General features: G+C 51.5%; 7 protein-coding genes across 7 annotated transcripts; 5 read left to right on the top strand and 2 right to left on the bottom strand.

Moving 5' to 3' along the window:
• Positions 1–3654: 3654 nt before the first annotated feature.
• Positions 3655–6218, top strand: AA0111_g9753 (hypothetical protein; the record flags this gene model as incomplete). Its single annotated transcript, XM_028656347.1, has 3 exons — positions 3655–3821; positions 3870–4446; positions 4494–6218. The coding sequence occupies 3 exons, from the start codon at positions 3655–3657 to the stop codon at positions 6216–6218; spliced, it is 2469 nt and encodes an 822-aa protein (XP_028502660.1).
• A 529-nt stretch (positions 6219–6747) lies between these two features.
• Positions 6748–8073, top strand: AA0111_g9752 (putative cytosolic iron-sulfur protein assembly protein 1; the record flags this gene model as incomplete). The annotated part of the gene is made up of 1 exon (XM_028656346.1): positions 6748–8073. One exon carries the CDS (start codon positions 6748–6750, stop codon positions 8071–8073), a length of 1326 nt encoding a protein of 441 aa, XP_028502631.1.
• Positions 8074–8663: 590 nt separating this feature from the next.
• On the top strand, positions 8664–10048 carry AA0111_g9751 (hypothetical protein; the record flags this gene model as incomplete). The annotated part of the gene is made up of 2 exons (XM_028656345.1): positions 8664–9409; positions 9469–10048. The coding sequence occupies 2 exons, from the start codon at positions 8664–8666 to the stop codon at positions 10046–10048; spliced, it is 1326 nt and encodes a 441-aa protein (XP_028502659.1).
• Positions 10049–10588: 540 nt separating this feature from the next.
• AA0111_g9750 (hypothetical protein) lies at positions 10589–12671 on the bottom strand (the record flags this gene model as incomplete). Its single annotated transcript, XM_028656344.1, has 5 exons — positions 10589–11304; positions 11393–11484; positions 11547–11808; positions 11883–12451; positions 12499–12671. The coding sequence occupies 5 exons, from the start codon at positions 12669–12671 to the stop codon at positions 10589–10591; spliced, it is 1812 nt and encodes a 603-aa protein (XP_028502630.1).
• Positions 12672–16989: 4318 nt separating this feature from the next.
• On the top strand, positions 16990–19052 carry AA0111_g9749 (hypothetical protein; the record flags this gene model as incomplete). Its single annotated transcript, XM_028656342.1, has 2 exons — positions 16990–17907; positions 17958–19052. 2 exons carry the CDS (start codon positions 16990–16992, stop codon positions 19050–19052), a joined length of 2013 nt encoding a protein of 670 aa, XP_028502674.1.
• A 2247-nt stretch (positions 19053–21299) lies between these two features.
• On the bottom strand, positions 21300–22524 carry AA0111_g9748 (hypothetical protein; the record flags this gene model as incomplete). The annotated part of the gene is made up of 3 exons (XM_028656341.1): positions 21300–22080; positions 22200–22348; positions 22402–22524. 3 exons carry the CDS (start codon positions 22522–22524, stop codon positions 21300–21302), a joined length of 1053 nt encoding a protein of 350 aa, XP_028502713.1.
• A 1335-nt stretch (positions 22525–23859) lies between these two features.
• AA0111_g9747 (hypothetical protein) lies at positions 23860–25137 on the top strand (the record flags this gene model as incomplete). The annotated part of the gene is made up of 1 exon (XM_028656340.1): positions 23860–25137. The coding sequence occupies one exon, from the start codon at positions 23860–23862 to the stop codon at positions 25135–25137; it is 1278 nt and encodes a 425-aa protein (XP_028502672.1).
• Between the last annotated feature and the right edge of the window lie 850 nt (positions 25138–25987).

Genomic DNA, 25987 nt, shown 5'->3' with positions numbered 1-25987 from the left:
CGTCGCGAGCATGGTTGATGGGGCGATGCGTCTGTCGATTTGTGGCACACTGAACAGGAAATTAGTCGGATGGAAGGCTAAAGCAAGCACTTTCCGTTTAGGCTTAGCAGACGTAGCTCCTGCGATATGGAGAACCGGGTATTTGGCCGTAAGAAGATCTCGTTACTGATGCTTCTTGCATGGCTGACCCTAAGCAGGCTATGTCTCAGCGAGCTTGTCTGATCCCTACTATTGCTCGTTCCCTTGCTCGAATCGATAGCGTAAACTCCATGTCCATCTCGCTTAGGGATAAGATGAAAAGACTGAGTCCGATGGCGCAAGAAACCTCGTCAAGTCTCCCAAGCGACAAATGGCCAATCGTTGGATATGAAGCTGCTAAGAACAACTTAGCCATCGCGGCGCGTTTATGGGTGATATCCCAGAGAAGCCTTCTGGACAAACCCGTGGTTTCAATTCAGGCATGTATTAATTCTTCTCATCCAGACCATCCGGTTTCGGACGATATGTTGGCAGAAGAGGAGCCGCTCTGGCATTATTCCCGGCGCACTACGCCAGTCCAGGATAATCGTCCGCGTGAATTGTCCAACAATGTATTACCACCGGCCGGATATGCTCAAACGAACCAACAGCACGGGAGATCTATCGGCAATCCTCATCTGAATATCGATGTTCGAGAAAGCGAGGATGACCTACTCCTTGACTCATACCCCCAGAATACCATGGCAAATACATCCTGCTCCGTGGGTAGGCACTTTCAGACGCCTGATAGTTTGGATGACGATGTCCTTTTAACACTTCATGTCCCCAACCAGCAGTCGGTCATCGCGGAATCTTACCACTGCCTCAGTACATTGCAGACTGCAGGCCTTTCTTTGGAAAATTCTTCAATCGCAAATCCTGAAAACCTAAACCAGCTGCTATTTGAGAATGATGTTGAATGAACCGAGGAATTTGTCTTGAACCCTTGATTAGTAAAGGAAGCTCGCTTCGGCTTGAGCTCACTAGCGTTCTCATTCGCATGATAGGGTTTCGTACCTCTACAGGTTTTCAGGCGAAGTGGGTTGGCAGCCGTTTCACCTAGAAAGGATGGCATCACGTAGTCGCTGCTGTGGCTTCGAGTTTATTTTTACTCTTGATCTCCGAACGGGGTCACACGTGGCACACTGACGGAAGAACCTGGGGCATTTGCAATGATTCATCCACCGGCTATACACTGAGCATTGGCTCATCCCCAGACGGCGGCGTTATCCATTGTTCAACACAATAGTTCAACAATGACCGAGTAGCTGCATGTTGATCGCAGCTCACAAGAACGCCCTTTCCCAAGCCGCCACCAGCACACAATATGAAGCATGAATCGACGTCAAACCCTTGCTCTAGGCACGCACCCCCCCATCCAAGAATGGCTTGGCTGGTAACTAGAACTGCACATCATCCTGCAGGTCCCGGAAGTGACGGGAAAAGCACTCGTTCGCCTTCAGCTGAACCCTGACAGCGTGCGCCCGCCTAGAACAGCTTCCTCACATTCCACAACTGCTGCTACACGGACTTGACGAGAGTTTTCCCACTACCAGCACCTTATAGACTGGGTCTTGGTCATAGCTTATGTGGCGCAAACTGAACCGTCGAAACTCTCCTGTCAGTCAACGTCGCTGCCGACCAATGACTACAGTCGCCTCCTACCGAGGTTGCATTAAGCGAACCAAGATTCGTTTCGGACGCCAAACACCGACGAAAGCTACCATGGGATCAACATGCCATAGACAGTTGGCATACGTCACATGTCAGCGGTGACTTACTTGTAACACAATCAACACGAGGCTACGAGGAAACGATTCAACAGCTTTGGTGGGCTCTCCAACAACAGCCTCATGAAGGTGATGTGATTCGTGCCCCACCGGCGCGGAAGGCCCAGGCACGGGTGAAAATCATTTCGGCTATCGGGGCACAGACCTTGTCCTGGCCTAGGAGATGTGATCGGAGGTAAGCATACCATGTTCAGTCTCCACCTTGCGATGAGCCGTCGCACCAACGGATAGTTCGCGAGGATGGCGACACATGTCAAGTCGGGACTTCCGAGTTTTACCAGCCGAACGGGTTGCCGGCCTGGAGTCTATGCTTGTGAGGATTGATGATGGATGGTCTTCGTCATGCGAATGATACGGTTTTCGTCGCTGCGCATGTGCAACAATAGTGATAGCGGTCCTTGAAGCAAAGTTGCAAGCGCCCCACGCACGAAGACGGGAGGGACTGGACAATTGAATCCATGAGCCTGTCTGGAAAGGATACATAATTTCACATCTTGGCTTGATCCAATGGATCGGCGATTGTGATACCAATGCTCTGGGCGCACGGCACATACCATCAAGGGTTGTGTAACATGCCGACCTTAGCCAAATCGCGGGCTACCCCATCATGAGCGTCTACATCTTGCCCTTGGAGTCTGCCTCTCCTTGCCGTGTTGGCGTCGCGAAATAATTCAAATTACCCGTTCTCGCCAATGTCACTTGGAAACCCGGGATCAGTCGGCCGACGTACCAAAGTTGAGCCTCCACGCTAACTCTACCTCAATATGCGGGCCAACTCTAGGCCGGATGAAACTTCGCTCCTGGCTGTGCAATCTCCACGGCAAGTGACTGCTGCATACATCTCACATCCCCTTCAAATCCTTCCTTGGCACACTCACGTTGGTAAGAGGAGCACCGTCATTTGGGCACTCAGCAGCCACGGTTGTAACACGGCATGAGACTAAGTCCCGTTAAAGATATATGTCCGCATAACTAGCGGAATACATTAGCAGCGTAAACGGCTAGAACATCAAGACCGAATGCCATACCTGAACTTTGTAATTACTCGAGTAGCAGTTATCGAGCCACTAGGTCGTGTCCCGTTCCAAACGACATTTGCCATCCAAGGGCCAGAGGTGTGGCGTAGCAAAAATGAACTGCCGCCATTGGCACCTCGGCTTGAGAGACAGCGGAGCTCTGTGATCGGTCCCAGCAGCAAGGTGTGGATACTCTGTGCGACGGGATGTCGCTATCATGCCTGCCGCGCCAGACTAATTAGGCGCCAAAGTATATTCATGTTCTCCCTCTCTACTGAACGTCTAGAACAGAAGGAAGCCAAACTTACCTACAATACTGGTGCGTGTCCCAGATACATTTCTGCTACATACCACTGCTCGCCCGGCTACCTCTCCGATCGATCATTGAGAGTCTCAACTACTGGAAGGAGGCCGAGCGCTTTATACACAACGACTCCGCATACACGCCGATTGGATCTCTGGAATAGCCGTAGTTTGAAGGAAGCTGGATATCGTCTGACTTGGACGACTTTGACGAAACACCGGAATCGCCTTGTCGCGCCGATCGGCCGTGGATGATGCCAATCACTTGATTGTGATTAACCCCTTCTTCCCTGGAACCTGTACCGAGCGATCATACCCCAGGTGGCTCCGCCAGGCTGATCCCCAGCTTTATCCAATTCTTCTGTGGAGGTGCGTCCCTGATCATCTCTACTTCTATGCAGTTCAATGAACATAACTGACTGACAGACTGCAGCCTTTGCTTATCAGGCAGCGTATGACAAGGCGCATCTTCAGCCTTACGTGACTACCATACCTTCCAACACGCCAAGTGAGGAATACGAATTGCAATGTTTGTTGATCCAGAGATTGCGACCAAGTACCCTCTTGGGAGCAGACCTAGCATATCATTCCTCCCAGGGCTCATCGTGGGATCATACGTTGTCAGCTTAATCGGTGCTTTCACAACGGTAGAACTGCTGCATCGCAGAGTTTCAGGAGCAGGATGGCGATCGTGGTATGTTCTGAGAGCACGTTGTCGTATAATGATCTAACCAAGTTCCAGGGTACAAATCGGAGGCTGTGCAGTATCCTTCGGTTTGGTGGCGATCTGGTGCATGCACTTTGTAGGGAACCGAGCCATCGTGCTCGGTGAAGGGGAAGAAGAGATCCAGCTTTACTACAGTTCGACCTACACCGCAGTTTCGGCTATCCTCCCCGTGGTCGTTATTTTCCTGGGACTACTGGCCGCAGACAAGTTTTACAAAGGAAGTAAAGGATCTTTTGTCCGATTCGCATCTCTAGGCGTTTGTGGTGTCTGCGGAGGAGCGGCGGTCACTGAGATGCATTATCTGGGCAACAACGGCACTACTAACTACCGAATCATTCTGAGTTGGGCGCACGTTGTTGGCGCCGCCTCCATCGCCGTGGGCGCATGCCTGATCTCGTTTAGTCTTTTCTTCATCTGGAGCAAACACTGGATGAACAATCTCTGGCGGCGTATCATTGTGGCAATTGTACTTGCCTTGGCTGTGTGCGGAATGCACTGGACTGCTGCAGCTGGTACCTGGTATGAGATCCGTGGCTACCACAGCGGACCGGGTCAGGAAAGGAACACAAACCTTATCATCTCTCTGTGCCTTGTAAGTCATTTGTTTCAAGTAAAGTATACACCACTAATCAGCACCAGTGCTTGAGCGCGTGTGTTGTGTGCTTTCTGCTCGGCTTCATCAAGCAGCGTCAACGACGACTGGAGAAGAATCGAGCGGCACAAGTCGTTTTGGCTATCGCCACATTCGACCCGGAAGGAAGACTGCTCGTCAGTCAAAGCGGACTGATGCCGTGTCAGACCATCACCCAACAATTCCACCAAAGAACTTTTGATGAAGAGTTCAATACCTCGCATCCCGTATTCCAATGGATCTTTCGAGTATCGCGCAACTGGACCGGCATTTCCGATCTCATCCCAAAAATGCGAGAGCATCTCCAAGCCACCGGCTATCTCCAAGCGCCAACTCACGCAAGCAACAGCAGGACGTCTCTTGATACTGACGAAGATTTGAGTTACTCAGCTACCTTTCGAGAGCTGTTCTGCGTCACCGCTCACGATATCGCGAAGACTCTTGATACAAGCCTGCATAACTTGGGATGTCTCTACGAAGAGGTGTTAACAACGGGAACCATGAACAACCGCGCAATCTGGACGAGCAACTACGGCAACAAGACCATTGTGGCTGCAGACGTGGCGACAAAAGACCTCGAAGCGGCTATCGTGAACCCGATCCTCTTCGGCCGTGGCCAAATGCTCGTACTTACGAAGAAAGTCGATACAACTGAGGCACACCGACTACACAACCTCGGGTATGGATTCGCGAGCGTTGAACAGGTTAGCGATCACCTAGCCCGCAGTTTACAGATACCACGCGACGATCTCGAGAACCTAGTCGGACGCCTCCATGCATTCAGCGAGAGACAGCTATCACTTCCCAAGAAAGGAACCTACATTGGCTCCTTTCTCGTACAACCCAAACCCGGCATGAGGGGCCTAGATGTCATCGTCCCGCGCGCCGCACCCGGCCGCCTTCCAATGGTAAAGCTAAGCAGCGACGAGCTTGACGGACGACAAATGAACATTCTCGCCACCTTCAACGGTTCCACGCTGGATGATTGTTTGTTGCGAATCAATAACCGCACAGCGACAGACCCAGGAGATGATTTGTTCCTCGATAAATTCCGCAACCGGATCATGGAGCTCCTCCGCGACTGCCCAGAAGAAACGCTGCATCGTGCAGTCTTTTCATCGCAACAACTCGACATGATGCACGGCCAGACGGAGTTTAGCCACGCAACCATCTTCGCCTTCTGCGGTATCAAAGAGATTTACGTGCAGAGTCTGCAGAGCCTGACGCTCAAAGCTATTCCGCTGTCTTTCTTCCAAACATATTTGAGGAGTCAGGAAGGATGTGCCGATCACGCTATCCTGGCCCAGAAGAACCACAAGGAATTCTCTTCACTACGCCGCACGCCGTCGGTAACCAAAGTCGCACCGTCCAGCCGCGGACACAGATGGCCACGTGCTCTGCGCTCCAAACGCTCGAGTTCGACAGAGATAAGCTGGCAGACCGACACCTGTTCTGAAAAGGGACTTGTCAATTACACCACAACATCGACGTCAGCACCTGAGCCGTCGAGCCATCCCTGGGGAAGCATTATGGTAACGAGTACGCAGAATATCCATGTGGATGAGGGAAAAAATGGAACGAATCTTGAACTCAGTGAGTTGGGGGTGAGTGCCAAGGTTGGAATGGCGGAGACGGAGCAGCAGACGTTGGCAGATAGGCTGATGAGTATCACGACGGGTTTTCGGGATCCGCATGCGGTGACGAGGCCGGGGTATCATGGGGTGAGGAAGTAGAGGATGGGAAGGAGTAGACGGTGATTTTGTTTCAGAAGCATTGCGCGGCGTTGGATGATTGAGTAATCGGGATACCCCTTCATAATGACATACGATGACGATACGAAGGGGAGTCTGGGCCTTTGTGGGGGGGGCGCTCAATAGGTTTAATGGGTAGAAAGTGTTTTGAAGTCGTTAAGGACAATGTATAGAGTAATATGTATATCACGTATAAGATGGATCTGAAGAAACAATCTGGCCAGGAAAGCGCATGGCTCATATGCAGGTCGTCCGATAACGCAGGCCCACAATGGTGGGAGGAGGCTTGGCGAATGACGCTCATCTGAACTTTCTATGCCCCACGCGTGAACTCTCCAGATTGATTGACTCAAAGCTAGCTCTGCACGACACCAGCAGACAAAGCTCACGCCGTTGCTCGTCCATAATATTTATTTACCCCTACCTCGATCTGAATCACCAATTGCGCGCTGCTGCTGCTGCTGCTGCTTCGATTCGTAGCGTACGCCCTGCCCGCGGCGGCCCCTCGACCATGTCTTCCCCACAAACACACACCCTCACCCCTCTCGCAACCCTCACACCGCCATCCAACTCACGAACATGGCAATCGGCGCCCCACCCCACTCTCCCCATTGTCGCAACAGCATGTTCCGACCGCAGCGTCCGCGTGTACAGCTTGACCTCCTTTACGCTCCTGCACTCGATAACCGGAGGCCATAAACGCAGTGTACGCACCGTTTCCTGGAAACCCGGCACGCGGGGGCAGAGCGTGCTTGCCACGGGGAGTTTTGATTCTAGCGCGGGGATATGGCGGCGGGAAGAAGGCGGCGGTGTTGTGGGTGGCATGGAACGCGACTTCACGGATACAGGCGGACAAATCGGCGGATGTATGGATGAAGACAACTTTGACACAGTCTCGGACCATGACGACGCCGACGACTATCAATTCTCTTGTATTCTCGACGGGCACGAATCGGAGATCAAGTGCTTGGCATGGTCGCCCTCGGGCCAATATCTAGCTACCTGTTCACGTGACAAGAGCGTGTGGATATGGGAGGAGCTCGAGGACGACAACTTTGAGACGGTCGCCGTACTACAAGAACACGACGGCGACGTCAAATCCGTGGCATGGCACCCAGAAGAAGACTTGCTGGTTAGCACGAGCTACGATGACACTGTCCGGTTGTACAGGGAAGATGCGGACGACTGGGTGCAGGTTGCTATGATTGATGGGCACAAGGAGACAGTCTGGTGGGCTGAGTTTGAAGGCAGCGGCATGAGTAAAAAGGACTACAGGAAAGACACGGCAGGGCTGGCAGCCGAGCAAACACAACACATGGAGGAACTGGAGAGATCAGGACCTAGATTCGCGACCTGCTCGGATGACTGCACAGTTCGCATATGGCGGAGACGGCCGCGAGAGAGAGACGAGTATGCCGAGCGCAACACGGGCATACCCAGTATTATTCGTTCTGCGGCCATTGACGAGGACTGGCATCAGGAGGCTGTGCTACCTAAAGCTCATGAACGCGCCGTCTACTCGGTCAGTTGGAGTCAAAGGACGGGGTTGATTGTTAGCGCGGGGAGTGATGGGAAGATTGTGGTCTACAAGGAGAGGTGGAGAGAACAACAAGCTGCTCCGGGTACCGAAAACGGGGATGCGGACAAGTCGTTGACTGAATGGGTGGTTGTCGCGGAACTCTTCTCAGGGCACGACGTGTTTGAGATCAACCATGTTTGTTGGGCGAGGAGAGCAGACAACGGCAAGCGGTCAGAAGACGAGGAGGTCATATTGAGTACGGGTGATGATGGCGAAGTAAGGGTGTGGACTCTGGACGAGGCAGCCGTTCCTACGTAGGTTAGCAAGGTTTCCTTGATGTTGTTCACATGCAGATGCGTCATGGGAATTGTGCCAAATGCAAGGAATCAGGATGGCAAATGCCACACGTGGGTTGGCTATGTGGCGCAGGGAGCGTCGGGCGGACTTTCGTCATGCCAAGCCGTGCCGATCAGATCAGGATTCAAGGAAGCGCGAAATTTATTAGGATGATGTTAGGTGTACTCTACGCGTGTTCAACCATTCCGACGTCTTCTCCTCGGACGTTCTGGCCTGTATTTCCTGTCGTACTCAGTTGGCGTCGCCGTCGTCACTTCTTCCACCATCTAATTGGCGCTTGCGCATTGTCTCCCGACACCGTTATCACCCGCGTTTTCCCCATATCTGGACATTGCGCATCCGACGTCTACCTACTTCCTCACCTGCCCATTCCTCCATCTACACTGCACGTGCTGGTTTCGCAAAACTAGTCTTAGACGCCCGCCCATTGCGCCCGTAATTGCACCTACTGTCCTGCTGCTTGTTCACCGCCTGAAGCCCTCGGACTCCCCACGCTTATGCCGCCAAAACGAAAGCGCTCAACCACAGTAACGTCGGTCAAGAAAGACGCCATGGACGCTGTGCAGCCCTCATCGCGCGACGCCTCGGACGAGGGTGCCGAGGACCCTGTCCTCCAAGCCGTCGCGTCCAAGAAGGAGCGCCAGGCCGATGCCAATGCCAATGGCACGACGACGACGACGACGACGACGAAGCGGGTACGCGTCAAGAGCGCTCACGGCGACCAAGACAGCGACGAGGATGAGCGCGCAAGCAAGAAGAGCCGCCGCACATCCTCGCTTGCAGGCGACGATGACCACGGCGAGGGAGGCGAGGCTGGAAGCATGCGCATGGAGCCTCCGCCGAAAGCTGGCCTCGTCGATCCTGTAGGGTACAAGACGAATCCGCCGCCAGAGGGCCGACCGGTCAGGATATACGCAGACGGTGTGTTTGACCTCTTCCACATTGGACACATGCGCGCCCTGCAGCAAGCCAAGACGGCCTTTCCAGACGTCCACCTCGTCGTCGGCGTTACCGGCAACAAGGAGACGCACAAGCGCAAGGGTCTGACCGTTTTGTCGGCGAGGGAGCGTGCCGAGAGCGTGCGCCATTGCAAGTGGGTTGACGAGGTGATTGAGGACTGTCCTTGGATCGTCACCGCCGAGTTCTTGCTCAAGCACAATATCGATTATGTTGCGCACGACGACCTTCCCTATGGCGCAGACGAAGGCGATGATATCTACGGTCCCATCAAGGAGCGCGGCATGTTCCTCGTCACACAGCGCACAGAGGGTCTCAGCACAACGGGTATCATTACAAAGTAAGTCTAAGAACATTCAGTGTTAGACAAGTAGTAGCCAGGCTAACATATGCACACAGGATCGTACGCGACTACGACCAATACATTGACCGCCAACTCAAACGCGGCACCTCGCGCAAAGAACTAAACGTGTCCTGGCTCAAGAAGAATGAACTAGACGTCAAGCGCACCATGGCCGAGCTGCGCGACAGCATCAAAGCCAACTGGACCACCACAGGCCAGGAACTGAGCAAGGACTTTAGACAGTTTTGGCAATACGGCACGTCGAGACCCGCTAGTCCTGCGAGGACGCCAACGCGGGAGCAGACGCAGGCTGAGGCTATGGAATCTGGCGGCAATGTTGCGAGGAGCCCAAGTGCGATTAGTAGGCTGAGCCACTTGGACATACCGAGGGCGAACATCAACAGTACCAGGGAGTCATCCGAGTTCGCGGCCGGCTACAATCTGGGTCTGATTGGTGGTGTGAGGTCGTGGATGGCACGTAGTCGCCGTAATCTGAACGATAGTAGGCCCCAGAGCCCCACGTTTGATGAGAGCTCTGACGAGCAGGAGGGAGCGAGGAGTCCGCAGGATAAGGAAGTTACGCGTGGACGGACGGGCAAACAGATGAAGAGCGAGGGCATGGATACGGCGGCTTAGGATGTCTTGACCAAGTACCTTTATTAGACCTCTTATGTTACGGCATGTTGTGGTGGGTTGGGGGAGGGTGGGAGGATGAAAATGTTTTCCCTTTTTCTCTTTTTCCCCCCTCCCTCCCCCCATGGTCCCACGTATATCTTGTTTAGTCGTATGAGGTCCTTTACGCGGTGCTTGCTAGGTCAAAGTCTATCAGTGTGCGCTTGTTGCACCGTCTCTCTCTCCCTCTCTAGTCAAGAGGGAAACTTATTTTTTCATAATACTTATCCTGTTTGTGTTGCCGACTCTTTCTCTTGTTTTGCACAATTGCATTCACGACAACCTTAGCGAGGCAGTACCTTGACGTGACTACATCGCTCTCTTGTTACGTCAGCCTAAGCACGAGCACAACGCGCAAAATGTAACCCTAGGAGCATGTGATTGGAAGTTTAAGCAAGACGAGGCTAGAGGGTTCCTCTCGAGCCATGGCAGCGATTAGTCGTATATGCGAAGGACTCCCGTACCTGTACTTCCCGCTTCTGCAGCAACCCAATCTTGAAACATTCAAAGACCTGGATTGAAAGAGCCCGCGTACACCCTGCCCTTGACGGGCGCTTCTACTGATCTGGGCGAGAATGCGCAATGTCCAGGGCCATTGTCTTCTGCCCTGGCCACAACGCCCCATTGCAACTTTTCACTCGATGCAGTGCCCTCGTTTGCTCCATCTTCAGCCGTAAAGTGACACGCCGCACTGATGGCCATGCTGCTGGTGCCTGCGACAGGCATGCCGCGCCTGTACAGTATGTGACCCAAGACTACAATGCTAGTCGTCATTAGCCCACCACACACCAAAACAGCAATAATAGCAGGCGGCGAGAAGCCCACTGTTTGGTATCCGAAGAACTTGTGGTGGTATGGAGAATAGTCGCCAGGCCTGCCAAGACTGTCGTAAAAATCAATGGACATGAGGAATAAACTTTGAGAGACGAGCCAGTGCAATAGAGCGCTTAGTGAGAGAAGTGGTATGCTGAATCGGTATGGCAACTGAAGAAAGTAGGTGCAGCGCTGAGCGCCCTTGGGCTGGTGCGATACCCGAAGGCCTTTTCGTTTGTGGGCGTACGATACCCATTCATAGCCCATAAGCATAGCTGTCAGAGTTGCATTGTAAGAAAAGTAGACCAAAGAGAATACGAGCTGAGGCAAATTGGCGAGCACAACCTTGAGCACGAGGGAATCTGGAAAATTGCGCATGTCGATGGCGGAGCTTGGATCAAGGCCAACTATACACGGCGTTAGCGAAACTTTTCAGAACTTTGCTGGTTCTCTCTTCAGCCTATCCCACTGGCTTCGAGATGGTTGTATGCGTACCGAAGTCAAGCTGTGAGATTGTTATGCCTGGTGGCAAGGCGGTGATTCCGACGGCTAAGAATGCGGTGACAACCGAGAGAGCAAGCAAGAACCTGATGATCAACATAAGCTTCTGGCCTTGGGGAAAAACGCGGAAGGTGATGTTTGTTCTTACATGAAGATAGTGACGACGCGGCGTTCTGGACTAGTAGCATCCCTCCATCGATATTGTGGACAAGTCCAGCGTTGCGGGCCTACCCTATGATGCTTGATACCCTTGCCGTCTCTGAACATTCTTTGATTTGCAAAGGCCCAGAGGCACCTGTTTTTGCTTGTAGGATCCGGTCTTTCCAGGAAAGATGCGACTGCGTCGCCCATTGTCATGAGTGGCTCGTCTCCAACGAAGAACGCTACGTAAAACATGACGCCCGCTTTGACTATTTGCACTCATTAGCTGCTCCGTATGCAGCCCTACTGCGAATAAGTATTTTTCTCTCAAAGGAAAACTTACCAAAGTTGAGTATGGTCACGATAATGCCGATAGTCGGTTCGAAATGGAGCTTGCAGGTTGGATCAGCCCTTTCGCTAAGACAGTACTTGACGGGCCATCCTGCTCCGGGTCCCATGAGCCACGACTCAGCAGATGAGTCCCGAATAGCATCGATTCCAAGCGAGCACGGTCTCTTGGTATCCATGCCTGAGCATATCCAGTCGAAGGAGTTGCGAGCCGTATCACGCGCCATTGCGCTCATGGCACTGAACTTCCATCGCCCATAGGCGTGAGAGCCATTTATAAGTGGGTTCTCATTCGGGGGTAGGACCTGGTCATCGCTGGCAACAAGCAGGACGTTGCGCTGAGCGGATTGAATACTCGTTGCGTACCTGGCTATGCATTCGGCGGGATCAAGCCTTTCAAGCGTGCCGGTGCTTGCATTGTTCCAAAGGCGATTTAGTACGGAAGGAAATTCCCCGGTAATCTCAGGACAGTTCAAACAGCTTGAGTCTGTAATAAAAGACTCGCTCGTTGATATCGCCCAATAGCTATTAGAAGAAAGGGAGCTGAATATTGCAGAGTTATAGCTGTTCCAATTGTTAGCTGGTGCGTCTAACATGACTTTGCGACTTACAATAGGTGCAAGGGGAGAGATGAAGCTCCTAGAAGACACCATAGTATGGCTCGGTGGCGTCCGATCTTGGTGAGGTTTCGGATACCTGGAATACCTATCTGGAGAGGAAGAAAAGGTGATAATGCGTGCGACCGATCGATTTCTTGTCGTGTGGGTGAAGACATGCATTGCATGGTGTAGTTGGACCCAGCTAAGAGAATTGCACTCAGCAGGTTGATTAGAACATGCAGTCCAGTGTTTAGCCGTTTTGTAAAAACACACTCGCCCTCGAAAAGGACACCCCTGTCTTTCCTAGTAGCTAAAGAGGCCCATATCGTCGCGGTGAGATTAAGCACAAAGACAATCGAAACCCAAATTCCAAAGTGTAATACGCCGAGTCGCCACCCTACGAATCGAGGGCCCACCAATCGTCCTAGTGTGCGACTGACAACGCTTCTCTCGATCAATGTGCTCGAGCGCGAGCGATTCAATTCGCTCGCGATGCTACTGCTATGGCGACTCTCTATGTTTTGCGCCGTAAGAGGAGTTTGCATCTCGAGAGCGTCGCCATTGACGTGCCGCCATTTCGTCGCTTCCGGCAGTGCTGTTCCGAGTTGAAGAAACCTGCGCCAAGGTGCCTTTCGGCTTTGTTTTCCCATGATCCTCAACAATGCAACGTAAAGAGTAACAATGATCGAAAGTTGCGATTATGAAGGATAGTTTGCCTGAGCAGATGAGGCTCTAGTGTCTTAAGACGCAGAGAGGGAAATACTATGCTGAAGGTTGAATCCCAAGCGCACAGCCTCGTTCAGGCCCTCGTTCAGGCGCCCAAGAGGAGGCTGCGCCTACCATTGCTATACACTGACGAGATTAGCGGACTGTTACACATTCGCAGCCTGTTCTCTCTGCCGTGCGCGATTGCATTCTTAGTAGAGACGTGTTCTTCTAATGGTGTTAGCTAGGCGCAGCGCAGCACGTAGTGCTGGCAAGTGTTTGTACCGTCCCGCCACACAGGGTGTCCCGCTACCCAGAGATGGATGTTTTACCTGCAGCGCAACAAAACCCTGCGACCGCGCATGCTCATGTCTTTCCAATGGTAACTGGCGATACCTGCTCCGCTGTTGGTTTGGTCAAACGACAACTAGTTGGCCAAAACGCGTGCTTGTTGCACAGAACAATCGCCTAGCTTGATTCCCTCCTCACTTTCTCGCGTATCTTGCAAAGGGGGGATTGAGGCATTGTTCAAAAACATGACTTGTTAATAAGATAGATGAGTAGAGGTGAGCCAACAAGAAATCTTGCTCAGTCGAAATAATTGTTTTGCTCCGTTGACAGTTGTTACATATCTGCTAACTTGAGATTCTCTTACAATCTGATCAGCAATCAAGGTCCAACGTTCGGTCGTGAGTACATACGCAGAGGAGTCATTAGTACGGCACACAGCTTCTGCAACATCTTGAACACGTAGCAGTGGACGTACATATACACATACATACATACATACATACATACCCACTATCTACCGTACCTCACGAGCACGAACCAACCAACACCTACGCCTTCAATGTGCATAGTACTCTTTAGCACCTCATCCTCCTGTCATTGCCCACCTGCGCCCTGCTACCCTTACCTGCGCTTGTGCCATTACGCTAGGTCGCTTGAGCCCATCAAGGCGTGTCCGGTAGGGAGGAGGATGAGTCAGACGCTGTGGGTTGATGGCGAATGTGGGTGGTGCAGGCAGTGTGGCAGGGAGAGAGCTAGGGAGGGGAGGAGACAAGCAATGAGAGAGAGGGAGACCGGTAAAGGGATGGAGGGGTATCGGGAAGGGTATGGGAGGGGGAGGTTCGTCAGACGAAGTTGAATATCAAGGGAAGGGAGGGGGGTAGGGATAAAGGGTAGTGATCGAATGACGGATGGAAAGATTGACAGCTAGATGACAAATGGGAAAGGTCATGGAATGCAAAAAGGTTCCTGGTTGGTGGATGAGTATTCCGACGGATGAGCGAGAAGAGTTCACAATGGAGAGTTCTGTTTTCAAGGGAAGAACCTGGACGGGTGATATTGTGATAAGCGTACGTGTCCAAGGCTGCGTAAGACAACACCACGATATCGAGTAAACTCGTTAGATAATAGCATTTGAAGCATTGCGCAATCGTTCTGTAAGCGGTGCGTGCAGAATAGCTGGTGATTCGTGGGCTGTTTTACAAATGGTCGTTTCGGTATTGCAGCGTTCCTTGGATAGGTAGGTGGGCAGCGTGTGTGATATTCGCAATGCTGCAAATTTGAAAAGATTGCGCGTTGACCTGATTGGCTCGAGTATTCAAAGCCGAATGAGGCGTACCTGGATCCCGCACGTCGGACTTGTGCCTGTTGATGAACATGATCTGCCTGAAGGCAATTCTTCCCTGCGCTTACGTCGGCATTATCGGACTTGCATCGTGACCACCTGACAGACGGAGGACTACCTAACTATGTTTCACCATAACGTTGTCCTTTTTGACATTTCTGAGAGGCGGCCACTCAGAGTGCGCCGGACAGCAGCAAAGAGCTAGTCCGGCAGCACGCCAACCAATGGAAATTGCGTCGTGTGATATTGCGACCTTGCAAAACCACCAAAGGGCGTTGCTTTCTCAGGCTTGTTGCTGCCTCAGGAACAGTCACAGCGGCTCCAGCCCTGCTATATAAATAAAATGGGCCCTCCGTGCTTCTGTTCTTCTAGATGCTCTCGGTCCCACGCACGCATTCTGCACGCGGTATAGATCGCCTCATACCCGGACTGTGATACACGACAAATACCTCCCCACACCAGGGCTCTCCTTACTAACTTAATTACTAGCAGCCCTCACTCACCCGCCCGTCGCTTATCTGGCATACCATGAGAGGCTGCTCTACTTTTGCACATCACGATCAGCAACCATGCTGCGGCAACACACGTACCGAGGGAGTCTGTGAACAAGTCGGTCCTTGAGGACGTCGGCAGTTTGTCGGAGTGGCACGGCTGCTGGGTGAAGCGGTTGCGTTTCAAGCAAGCCGCACGCGAGGATGGGAGCACTCGTGTGCGACTCATGATGGCATCGCAGAGCCCAAGAACACGAACCTGACCTCGACAAGTCTGACCCACCGTAGAATAGCCTGGAGGCTGGACACGAGTGCCGCGAGTGCGACGCGTCCGCTTGTTCCCCGTCGCATCGCCGTCTTGCTCGCCGCCGTCTGGTCTACTACTGCAGCTTTAATGGCTTCTGCAGCTGGCTTCCGGTAGATCACCGATGACAAGGCTGGGAGCCATCCGGTCAGACTGGGTCGTCGCATCGAGGGCATCGCGACACGAGCACTGGGTATTGTTCCTTTTTTCTTCTTCTGCGTTGCTACCAAGGATATGAATGAGAAGAGATGCTAAATGCTCGCCCTACTTTCACAAAAGTGAGGCGGTCGTGATGCGCTCTCCGATGCTGCAGCCAATCAAGGCCACGCGCAAGCGGTCTCGGCGTCCTGGGCCTGCACATCTGCTGCAATCTGCTCCCTTACAACATCGTCGCCTACAGTGTCTGACGGGCGAGACTGCGCTACTGCTCATTGCTGCTGCTGACTAGCGGTGTGGACTGCGCTGGGGGGACGGTGCTGGGATGACACGCGTTGCAGCTTCACGCTCACCAGACGCCCCGATGGTGGACTTGACGGAACGCCCTAACGCCGTCGGTCGTTCTGTGGCGATCGCCTCCACGCTTCCCAAAGTATTGGATTGCACATTTAAGATATGGTCAGAGCATAATCACAGACGTAGTGCTGTAGTCTGTGCCCTACCTTTTAAACAAGAATGCAAGGGCACCCGCTCTGACCTCAACCTCCGTTATTGCACAACCAACCCATAACGACACAAACGCTGTTTGATTTCCGCAGCGTCACCTTGCAGCACTCGCACGCCTTGCATCGCAGCATTACTACTCCATTCAGTAGTACCCCTTCCAGTCTGTCTCTCTGTTTTTTGCTCTTGTTTTTTCTCCGCGTACGACACTTTGCTTTTCGCAGCAAAGTGGTTTTCCTATTGAAGCTGTCTCTCTACGCTTCCGCAATCGTCATTGTTCTGCTTTCGTCATCATCGCGAATGACCACTTTGTCCTCTTGAATAAGCCTGAACTTGCATATGATCCTATTGATCTAGTATCAAGTTGGGGCACATGCGAAAAAGGTACGACTGTCCCAAGCACGATCCCGCCAGTCGCCGCGTCTTCGTGCTTGTCTGACTCGGGAGCTATTTTGTTCGTTCCAGTGGCCACCCGTGCCTTCATCAAACAACCTATGAACACGTTCACGGCTTGTGTCTTACAAACCGCTCTGTCTTGGATAGTTTGGTAAGCTAACGAGTGGTAGTCTGCGCTTGTAGCAACCCCATGCGCTTTTCTTGAGCCTTCGCTTCCCCAGTCTTCATCGTCGCCATTACGCATACACAGCCCGAGACGGTTCAACCCTTGCCGTACACCCTACCCACGTCATCGAATGAGAACCCGACCGACTATGCAGCAAAACTGCGGGAGCATCCGTCGGCGGAAGGAGATGCGTACCCAGTCGACCAAGTCTGTTGTCAACTCAACTTCCTCTTTTGGAAGGAACACTTCACAGTCATGGCATAGTTCGACTACTTGCTCAGATGAACCCATGGGAGAAGAGCACCTTCCATCACGACACACATCGGTCAAGGTTGCGTCTAGAGATGGAGGTCCAGCAAAGTCGTTATCACTTTATCATTCCACCATTCCAGAGGAGCTAGCAGGACATTTACGAGCAATGATGCCTGGGCAGACTGGAGTGGAACTGTCAGGCGAAGAGTTGGCAGACAACTTCCTTGAAGCGTGGGATCTACCCCCAGTTACCAAGCAGTCGTTGAGCGAGCTGGACATTCAGAGCATCATCACCAACATCAAGTTGCGGCACGACGTCAACTTCGACCGAGACCTCAGCTTCCGACCGAACGTCGACGGTGTCAAAGGGCAAGAGAAGGAAAGGGTGGCAGACAAGTACTGGGGTGCGTTGATCGCTGAACTGGTACTATACAACCGCTTGTTTCACGGAACACCACCACTGTCAGCGATCCAAGTCGAAGCCTTCTTACCGTATGCGCAACGCCGGATACCGATCCTCTTTCAAAACGTCCGGGACGTTCTCAAGAGTCTGGTACCAGATCGCGATCATTCCAGAGTGGACGAACATTTAGATGTTCCCATGTTGATGCAGGCTATCGAACGCGGAGTTTGCGATTTGGGACGGCTGGCCGATTGGATGGCGCAACTACTCAAGGAGCATTGCGCGCCGATGCGCGACGTCTTGGTCGATGAGATGGTGACCTGCACAAGACAAGGCGAGGCGGATCGTAATCTCGAACAGATCGTTGAAGGATTGCGAAAGCTGTTCGGCATATTGGAGGCCATGAAGCTCGTAAGTTGCCCCGCAGGTAGTCATCAGGATATGAAATTAACCAAGCGTAGGACGTCGCGAACCACCAAATCCGCAATCTGAAGACCCTCCTGATAGAGGACACGGTCAACTTTGAGAAGCACTACCATCTCGACAGACTTGTGCACGGCAGAGCAAGAGTCAACATTAACACCACACAAAACTGGTTCACAGATGCCGTCGACGAATTCGGACTGCAGTGTTCGCCGCGACCCCGAGCCGGACCATGTTTCGAGCTAGAGGTGTTTACGCGCGCAGTTGTAGCAATTACCTTTGGCCGGGACGGCCGGAGCGACTTCCCCGAAACCTTTTTCCTGGACCACGACCGACTAGTGGCGCTCAAATCGGAGGTCGATGACCTCGTTATGTTTGAGGTGTGCGTGGAGATGCACGTCATGCTCGCGAGACAGTTGGGATACCAAGGGCCGATGACCATGGCTATTGGACAGCAGCTGAGGACCGCGCTGTCTGCTATCATGGGCGAGGCAGCGGGACATGGTCCGCAGCAGTGGATGATGAACTCGGAAGCTCTCTCACTTGAGATTCTGCGTCAGGCTTCCCATCTCGCCGGACAAACACCTGGATGCAGTTTCGATCGCATGGCCGAAGCAAACCAACCCCTCCGTTCCATGTTCGTCCGGAAATCAGCGTGGCATGCTTCCCGTCTTGAAGCGTCGCTCCTGCCCCAGATCCTCGCCACCGTCGATCGTCACAGTTCCTCATCGCCCATCGAACTCTTCAACAGCCTTGTATCCATATCGCCTTCCATGCCGCCTCTTCCAACAACGCTTTCACGCCCCTCCACCAATGATGCGTTTACTTTCGCTCATCTCCATCCCGAGACGGCCAAGCTGACTGACCTCGCAAACCGCATCACACATATTATACTGCTCCACTGGCGTGTATGGGGCCCTATTGCATATGTCCAGGAGCATGAAGTACAACGCTCTTCCACCGATGGAAGCGTATTGTCGCCTGCTTCAGTACCACAAACACAGACACAACAATCACGACAGGTGGCTTCAAATTCCGAGCAGGAAGCCTCCGTCCCTACAAGCATGAGGACTGGCGAGCCGCTTGAATCAGGCCAAGATGCGCACGCCGCACATCAATCTCTTCCTCAATAACAACTCCTCATCAATTATTCTTTTGCGTTTTTTTCCCCATGGCGTTTTTTAAAAAGGGAGGACAACTGGATGATGAAGATACACACACAACCCGGCGCCTTTTTTTTTTGATCACCACGATACCATTTATTCTCACTGCGCTGCGAAAGGGCAACAATATACGTTGTAATAGATTGGTCGAAATGACTGCATTTGTTTTATTCGTTACGGTCTTTAGCAACGTCTTGTAGCATTAGCTGGAGTTTTACAGGAGCGGATTGTAGGTTTATATCATGTCCAGTAAATGCCATCATACTCTATTACTCTTCGTTCTGTGCCATTCTCATCACATGTGCCTGACTCACTTTTTGTGACCGAGATTACTGGAGCCAGTCTTGAGCCAGCCGCAGGACACACGATACCAGTGCGTCCTTGATTGTAGGTTGGTGGGTGAGATGATGAACAATGTAGAGAGTTGGGCTTGCTTTAACATTGGTAGTCTCCTGCTCCTTCTGAGTGCGATCGTCCTGGAGGGTAGGTGTCGTGATGAGCTAAGAGCTCTTACCACCTTGTTCAGATAGCTACGTAGTGATGGCACTCTCGGAAAAATTCAAACCGTCGCACTCTTTCGTGTCTGGTGTTTAGCGCCTGGTGCAGAATCGAATGTTGACAGTACAGAAGGAACTTCCAGAGCGTTCTTACCCAATGATCCATTTAGACTTCCGTCTTTTTTTACCTGCGCTTTCCTGATGCCCAGGAGGAGATGCTGTTTACACCGAGAGAGTAGCAAGACCATAGTAACAAGAGCAAGAGCAAGTGAATTGAGAAGCCTACTTAAACAGCTCGTGTTCTCCTCCATCACTCTCTAACACCACTTTCAGCTTCGCTTTCCCCGACCCCTTACTTCTACATGCTTCTTGAGTACCTTACAATCATTCGATGCCTGTCCAACAACTCTTTTGATACTTTCTCCATCTCCACTGTTCATACGGCTTCAGAGCTTCGTCAGCTATATACCCTCTTTCGAAAGTCTAGCTGCCCGAGCAAGTGTCATCACTAGCCGATAAACCTTCCTCGATGATTCGACACCAGCAGGTCGCCTTCCCTTGCGTTCGGTCGCCTATCCCCCAACTCCAGCGTCCTCAAGCATCCGTCACAGTGCGTCGACCGAAGAGCCGATACACAATGGGGTTGCCAGGGTTCTGGATGAAGGGAAACAAGGATGAACTGCAAAGGTAGGGTTGGCCTCCCAATGATTCGAGTCCACCATGATGAGATCCGGATTCTGAGAAAGAGGAGGGTCTACGTACGTATACCCCCTCCTTCGTTGATGACTAACCAAGAAGATACTACATCAGAGTGGACGTTAGATGAGGGTGTGCGGGCTTTTATCTATTGCACAGCAGTTTTTTCCCCACCTTACCAGTCAAGTGCGAGATGCGCAGGCTGATCCCGAAAAAACATCTGTGCAGGTCCGTTCCACGGTTTTCACGACTTGTTTCGTCGGTCTTGATTCTGCGCTTGGTTCTCTACCACGGTTTGCACGGCTCACCTGCGGTTCATATCTGCGGATATCGAAGCGTCGCGCCTTTGTACCCTGAGCAATTTCTTCTCTACTGTTCCTGGGTCCAGAGGTCGAGCAGCTTTTGGAACAACAGCCAATCGGCGGTGTACTTGTCGCTTTCCGAACCAGACTATCGAGGACCCTGTCGTCATCATCGGTCTTGCCATGGTTGTCAGTGCATTGGGTGCAACAATTTACATGGTACCACGGGCGGCCTGAGCCTTGCTGTTATAATTCCGAGTCGTAGAAGATGCGCAATGAGGATTCGGCAGTCGTTTATAGAAAAGCTATCAATGAACGCAGTCCAATCACTTGTCTTTTCGCATCACGGTGCTTCGTAATGTTTGGTTCCGCATCTGGTTCAATTTATACTCAATCTAAGAGTGAACAGGTCATGTTTAGTTCCTAATGTGGTGCTGCAATGCCCTTGCTTCTTGATACCGTGGTTTTGAATATCGGTACCATAAACCTCAACTCGACACGTATTGTTTCAGTAAACAGCCGCGAAAGTCCAATCTTTTCAGGAACTATGGCAGGTGGTAGAACAGGTAAGACAATCTGGTTATATGTTGTATGGTAATTCGCTGAAGAACAGGCACTCTCATGCAAGGTGATTTTATTGTCTTGTTCTATGGTTACTGCGAGCACCACCCAAACACGTCCCTTGTCCCCTACTCAAGCTAAACTCCAATCCAACATTCCCCTCACAATTCCACAACAATCTTCTTCGCACTGACTCCCTTCTTCAACACATCTACACCATGCTGCATGCTCTCCAGCCCTTTCCCCACAACCTCAGCATCAGGTTTAGCCTGTATTACCCCCTTCTCAAGTGCTTCAGGGAGAAACTCGCCAAAAATGTATTCCCCAATATGCTGATGCGGTGGAGCCAAGATTTGGAACCCCATGAGGAACTGTGGGTTGTACCACTCTGATGCCATATCCGCTGCACACGGCATAACAACTGCTATGGGCGCCTTGCTTTGGAGGATTTCCACAATAGACTTGACCATACTGAAGCTAGAAGATTCGGAGATAGCGTCGTAAACACCGGCGAATTCGGTGTCGGGTTGCTGGAGTGAAGCCACGATATCGTCCACCACAGACGCAGACCTATAGTCAAACACCTCTTTCGCACCCACGCTCTTCACCAATTCGAAATTAGCCGGAGAGCATGTCGCGATGACGCGGAGACCGGATGCGACAGCGAGTTGGATTGCAGCGAGGCCGACGGAGGAGGAACCACCCCAGATTAGCACCGTCTTCTTCAACTCTGTCTTGCGTGGCGGGGTAGTCGGTAGAGGCAGATTGAGTAGGTTGGGTGGGTAAAGACCAGATGCAGCGGTTGCGAGGGCAAGAGGTAGTACGACGCCGTTTTTGAAGGGGAGAGAAGCGGGAATGGAGATGGTGTGGGTGGCCGGTACGAGGGTGTAGTGTTGGAAGGCGGACTGTGCGGTATTGTTGGTAGGAAGTGAGGGACAGAATCTGTGATATGCATCTTGTTAGCCGGTTTTCTTGGTAGGTAGAGGCAAGGATGTGGTTCCGAAGTAATGTATCGTCTCTGAGAAGCGTAGGAGCAAAAGGGAATAAGAAAGTAGACGTACGCAATAACCCTGTCTCCCTTTGCGAATCTCGTTACCCCTTCACCGACATCTTCAACTGTACCAGCGCAGTCTGAACCGAGGATGAACGGGTAGTTGTATACGTATTTGTGCTCCTCGCTGTGGTATTGGATTTTCCATTCCACGGGGTTCTGTGCGCATTAAATTTGAGCACTATATCCCCTGAGACTGGGCAGTGACATACAATAGCAACAGCCGCATTCTTAATGACCACTTCTCCAGGTCCAGCGCTTGGGTACGGTGCTTCTTTGACTACAAAGGGATGAGCACCAGGTGAGGTGATCCAGGCAGCTTTGTTCTGAGGCATTGTTGGCTGTGAAGAGTTGATGATTGTAGATTGAAGTGGTAATGGTATGAGTGGAATAATAGTATGATCAAGTCTGAAAAGGACAGTGATCCCTCTCTTATGTAGTAGTGGTTCCAGTACATACAAACAGTATTTTGCTTCACGACACCTGCGTACATCTCCAAATCCGAATGCGACACCGAGAGAATCCACAGAACGGCTGAACAAGTTGACCGCCGGTCACCGCATTCAGTGTAGAGGTTCGTGGGTCGGACGGTGTTACATTGGAAGGTTGTGTTTACACCGCTAAGTCCGCTTATGTCCGGTTTGCTCCAGGGAAAGTCCACACTCGGCAAGACGTACATGCCGGTCGATGTTAACGCCGTTACTTTTTTTTTGGAGGGGTTATTCCATTGAAATACCCTGAGCGGAAGAACTATGGATCGAGGGTTTTGCGCATCGTTGTGTATGTGAACCTGACGCTACCGTCTAGGCCGGCGCATTTCAAAGTTGTGGCTGAACGAGGACCGAACACCTTAACACCCAAATTCACCGATGCTCTGGAATCCACACAAGGTCGGTACAAAATACCTTGCAATTCCCATGTGCTGCTAAGGCATTTCAATTCGGACAGTGGGTTTGGTGTAAGCGATATAGCTTTCGCCTGTCTTGTTGCAGGAACCGCCAGAAACAAGTTGAAGGCTCCTCACGACGCTACGAAGTCGCGTCTTGTTGCTCGATGGCTTTCGTTTGATCAACAGATTCAAACTGGTTGTGCGTGGCAATTGATGATAACTCGACACCAAGCGTCATTCCACACCGGCTGAATTGCCTGAGACGTGGAATTGGAAGGGTGGTGGCTGCCAGTCCCGTTGATACCAAACTCAAGCATATACGGCTGTAGATGGAAAAATTGTGGAAAAGAACATACCCGTACGATGACCACGCCAGAAGGGTATGGAGTTCTCTATTATATGCGACCTCAGGACATCGGGATTTGCCTCTGCATCACGACTGGCGAATCTTGCTCTGCTGAGTGATTTCCGACAAATTGACATCTTTAGCTCCCTCACCTTTGGATTATTGCACCTCAATTTTGAGGTAGCGCGCTGCGCCATCATCTTTCAGGAGCAAACGTCGCGCATTAACATGGTGAAGGATTTTATTGAGATGCTGATTGGCTTATTGTGCGCCAGCATTTATTGTGCGGCGAGACGCCACTTCGCCTATGCATAATCCGGTCGGTTCACCGGTTGTCTCGCCTAGCCACATTGTAGAAGCGACCATCCTCTGGGGCTGCGGCGCCAGCTTTTCCTTCGATAACACGCGTACTGATAGAATCAGAGCAGCGTCAAAATGTCAGACGCACCATTATACTCTCCGCTTCCGCACCAACGAGCCATCCGCTTATTGCGCATCGAATCAGGAACCGGCGAAGAAGGCATACAGACCACTCTCGAAACTTTCGACCTCGACTCAAAAACACAATTCACTGCGCTCTCATATGTCTGGGGCAATGGAGCATCGCAACGCGAGATCATATGCAATGGGCATAAAATGTTGATTACGCGCAATCTCTGGGGTGTCTTAGCGCAACTACAGAAACAGCGTTTTGATTGCTTACTGTGGGTAGACGCTATATGCATCAAACAAAAGGACAAAGAAGAGAAGAGCTTTCAAGTGCCTATGATGAGAGACATCTACAAGAGCGCCACAAAGGTCATATTCTGGCTCGGAGAACAAGAACGCTACGATGAAGCTGCTATTGATCTGATGAGAAGCTTCTCCAAGAGGATTCCGAATCGACCAGATTTGGAACGACATCGAGTGACGACTCTGAAGGAGATGGGCCTTTCTTCCCTTGATCACGGTTGGGCTGGATGGGCCTCCCTGTGTTGTCGCCCGTGGTTCGGACGTGTTTGGATCGTACAAGAGTTCTTGAATGCGAAGAGATCCGCATTTATGTCCGGTGCATTGGAGATTCCAACTGAACTGCTAGTGCATTTCGGATACGCTACGGGAGTGTGTGTTGCAATCGGAGAGGCTGTTGCAAGGCACAAGATGGACGCTCATGATATCAAAAGAGCCATCTTGAGAATTCAAGCTTTGGGAATATATCAGTCCGGCTATGATGTTCGTGTATTTAGTCTATGGTGCAGGAGCCAGCGACTGGAAGCCACAGATCCTCGAGACCGAATTTTCGCACTCTTGTCGACACAAACGGCAGTAAATATGGACATGATCGATTATCGTAAGGATGAAGCGACCGTCTATACAGAGATTGCAACAAAGGCCCTCAACATACCAGTTCCAAAGATCATATCTACTGGAAAGACTGTGTACACATCAAAGCACCAAATTTATGAGAATGACATGCGCAGAGTAAGCAGGTTTTTAGCTTGCAAATTTCGCTCCTCACAATCATCGAATCTACCAAGCTGGGTGCCGGACTGGAAGCCTAGTGGATTCAATTTTGTTCCCTTGACGCGCTATTATTATGGCACTACAATTTTCGCAAACTCTTCTCATCACGCTATCGTTGAAGACAAGGTGAGCTTTCTCTTGAGTTTCTTGCGCGAAAGAGCTAACTTTCCAGACGTTGTCTATACCAGGGATTTTCTGGGACGAGCCTGACGTAATCATCAATTCAAGCCCGTATATGGATCCGGTCTGGCACGGGAGTATCAGAAATGGCTCCGAAGTCCAGAAGTCGGCCGTATACATGCATAATTGGATGTGGATGTGTTATGTGGTAGCTATGTCGATTCACTCACGTACAGATAACAACGTATTCTACGAAGAATTTTGCCGTGCAATGGCATTTGGCGTGCATCTTGAAGAAAGGGACACACCAGCCAACGAATATATAGAGGGGTTCGAGGCACTATTGAGCAAATTCGGAAGCTTAGCGGGACAAGCAAACATTTCCCCTAACCGCCTGCGAAGTCATCACGAACAAGGCGACCGAACTGGGATATACGAAAGCAGATTCTCCGAACTATCAGCCGGCCGAAAATTTTGCATTACAAAGCAAAGGTATTTGGCCTGGGTTCCTGTAGACACAACGCCGACTGATCGTATATGTCTTCTCGTGGGGTGTGCTGTCCCGTTCGTGGTAAGACCTGTTGGAAGATGTTATGAACTGCTGGGAGACTGTTATAGGGAAGGTATGATACAAGCGGAAGGTCTTACAGTCGATGCAGAGCCCTATTTGTTTGAATTCCAGTAGCCGGAAGGAGGAGTTCGAAACACAGTGCTTTCCGTACCGCCGAATTGGATGTTTTGGTTGTCTTCGAGAAAGATTCGAACGTGGACAGACCGGATCGGTACAGCCAAGATTAGCCACGCGGGGGAAAGTTTTCACTCCGACCATGACTGATTATCCATATTCAACGTTACCATCGCTTACCAATTCCAAATGGGGAAGACCTGTAACGATACACCGCACCGAGTTGCGCTCATATAACTGTTTTTACGTTAGTAG

Source organism: Alternaria arborescens, assembly GCF_004154835.1.
Source record: "Alternaria arborescens strain FERA 675 chromosome Unknown contig_29, whole genome shotgun sequence".
Lineage (NCBI taxonomy): Eukaryota > Fungi > Ascomycota > Dothideomycetes > Pleosporales > Pleosporaceae > Alternaria > Alternaria arborescens.
The sequence above is the reverse complement of the archived record's forward strand: the minus strand, read 5'-3'. Positions and strand labels throughout refer to the sequence as shown.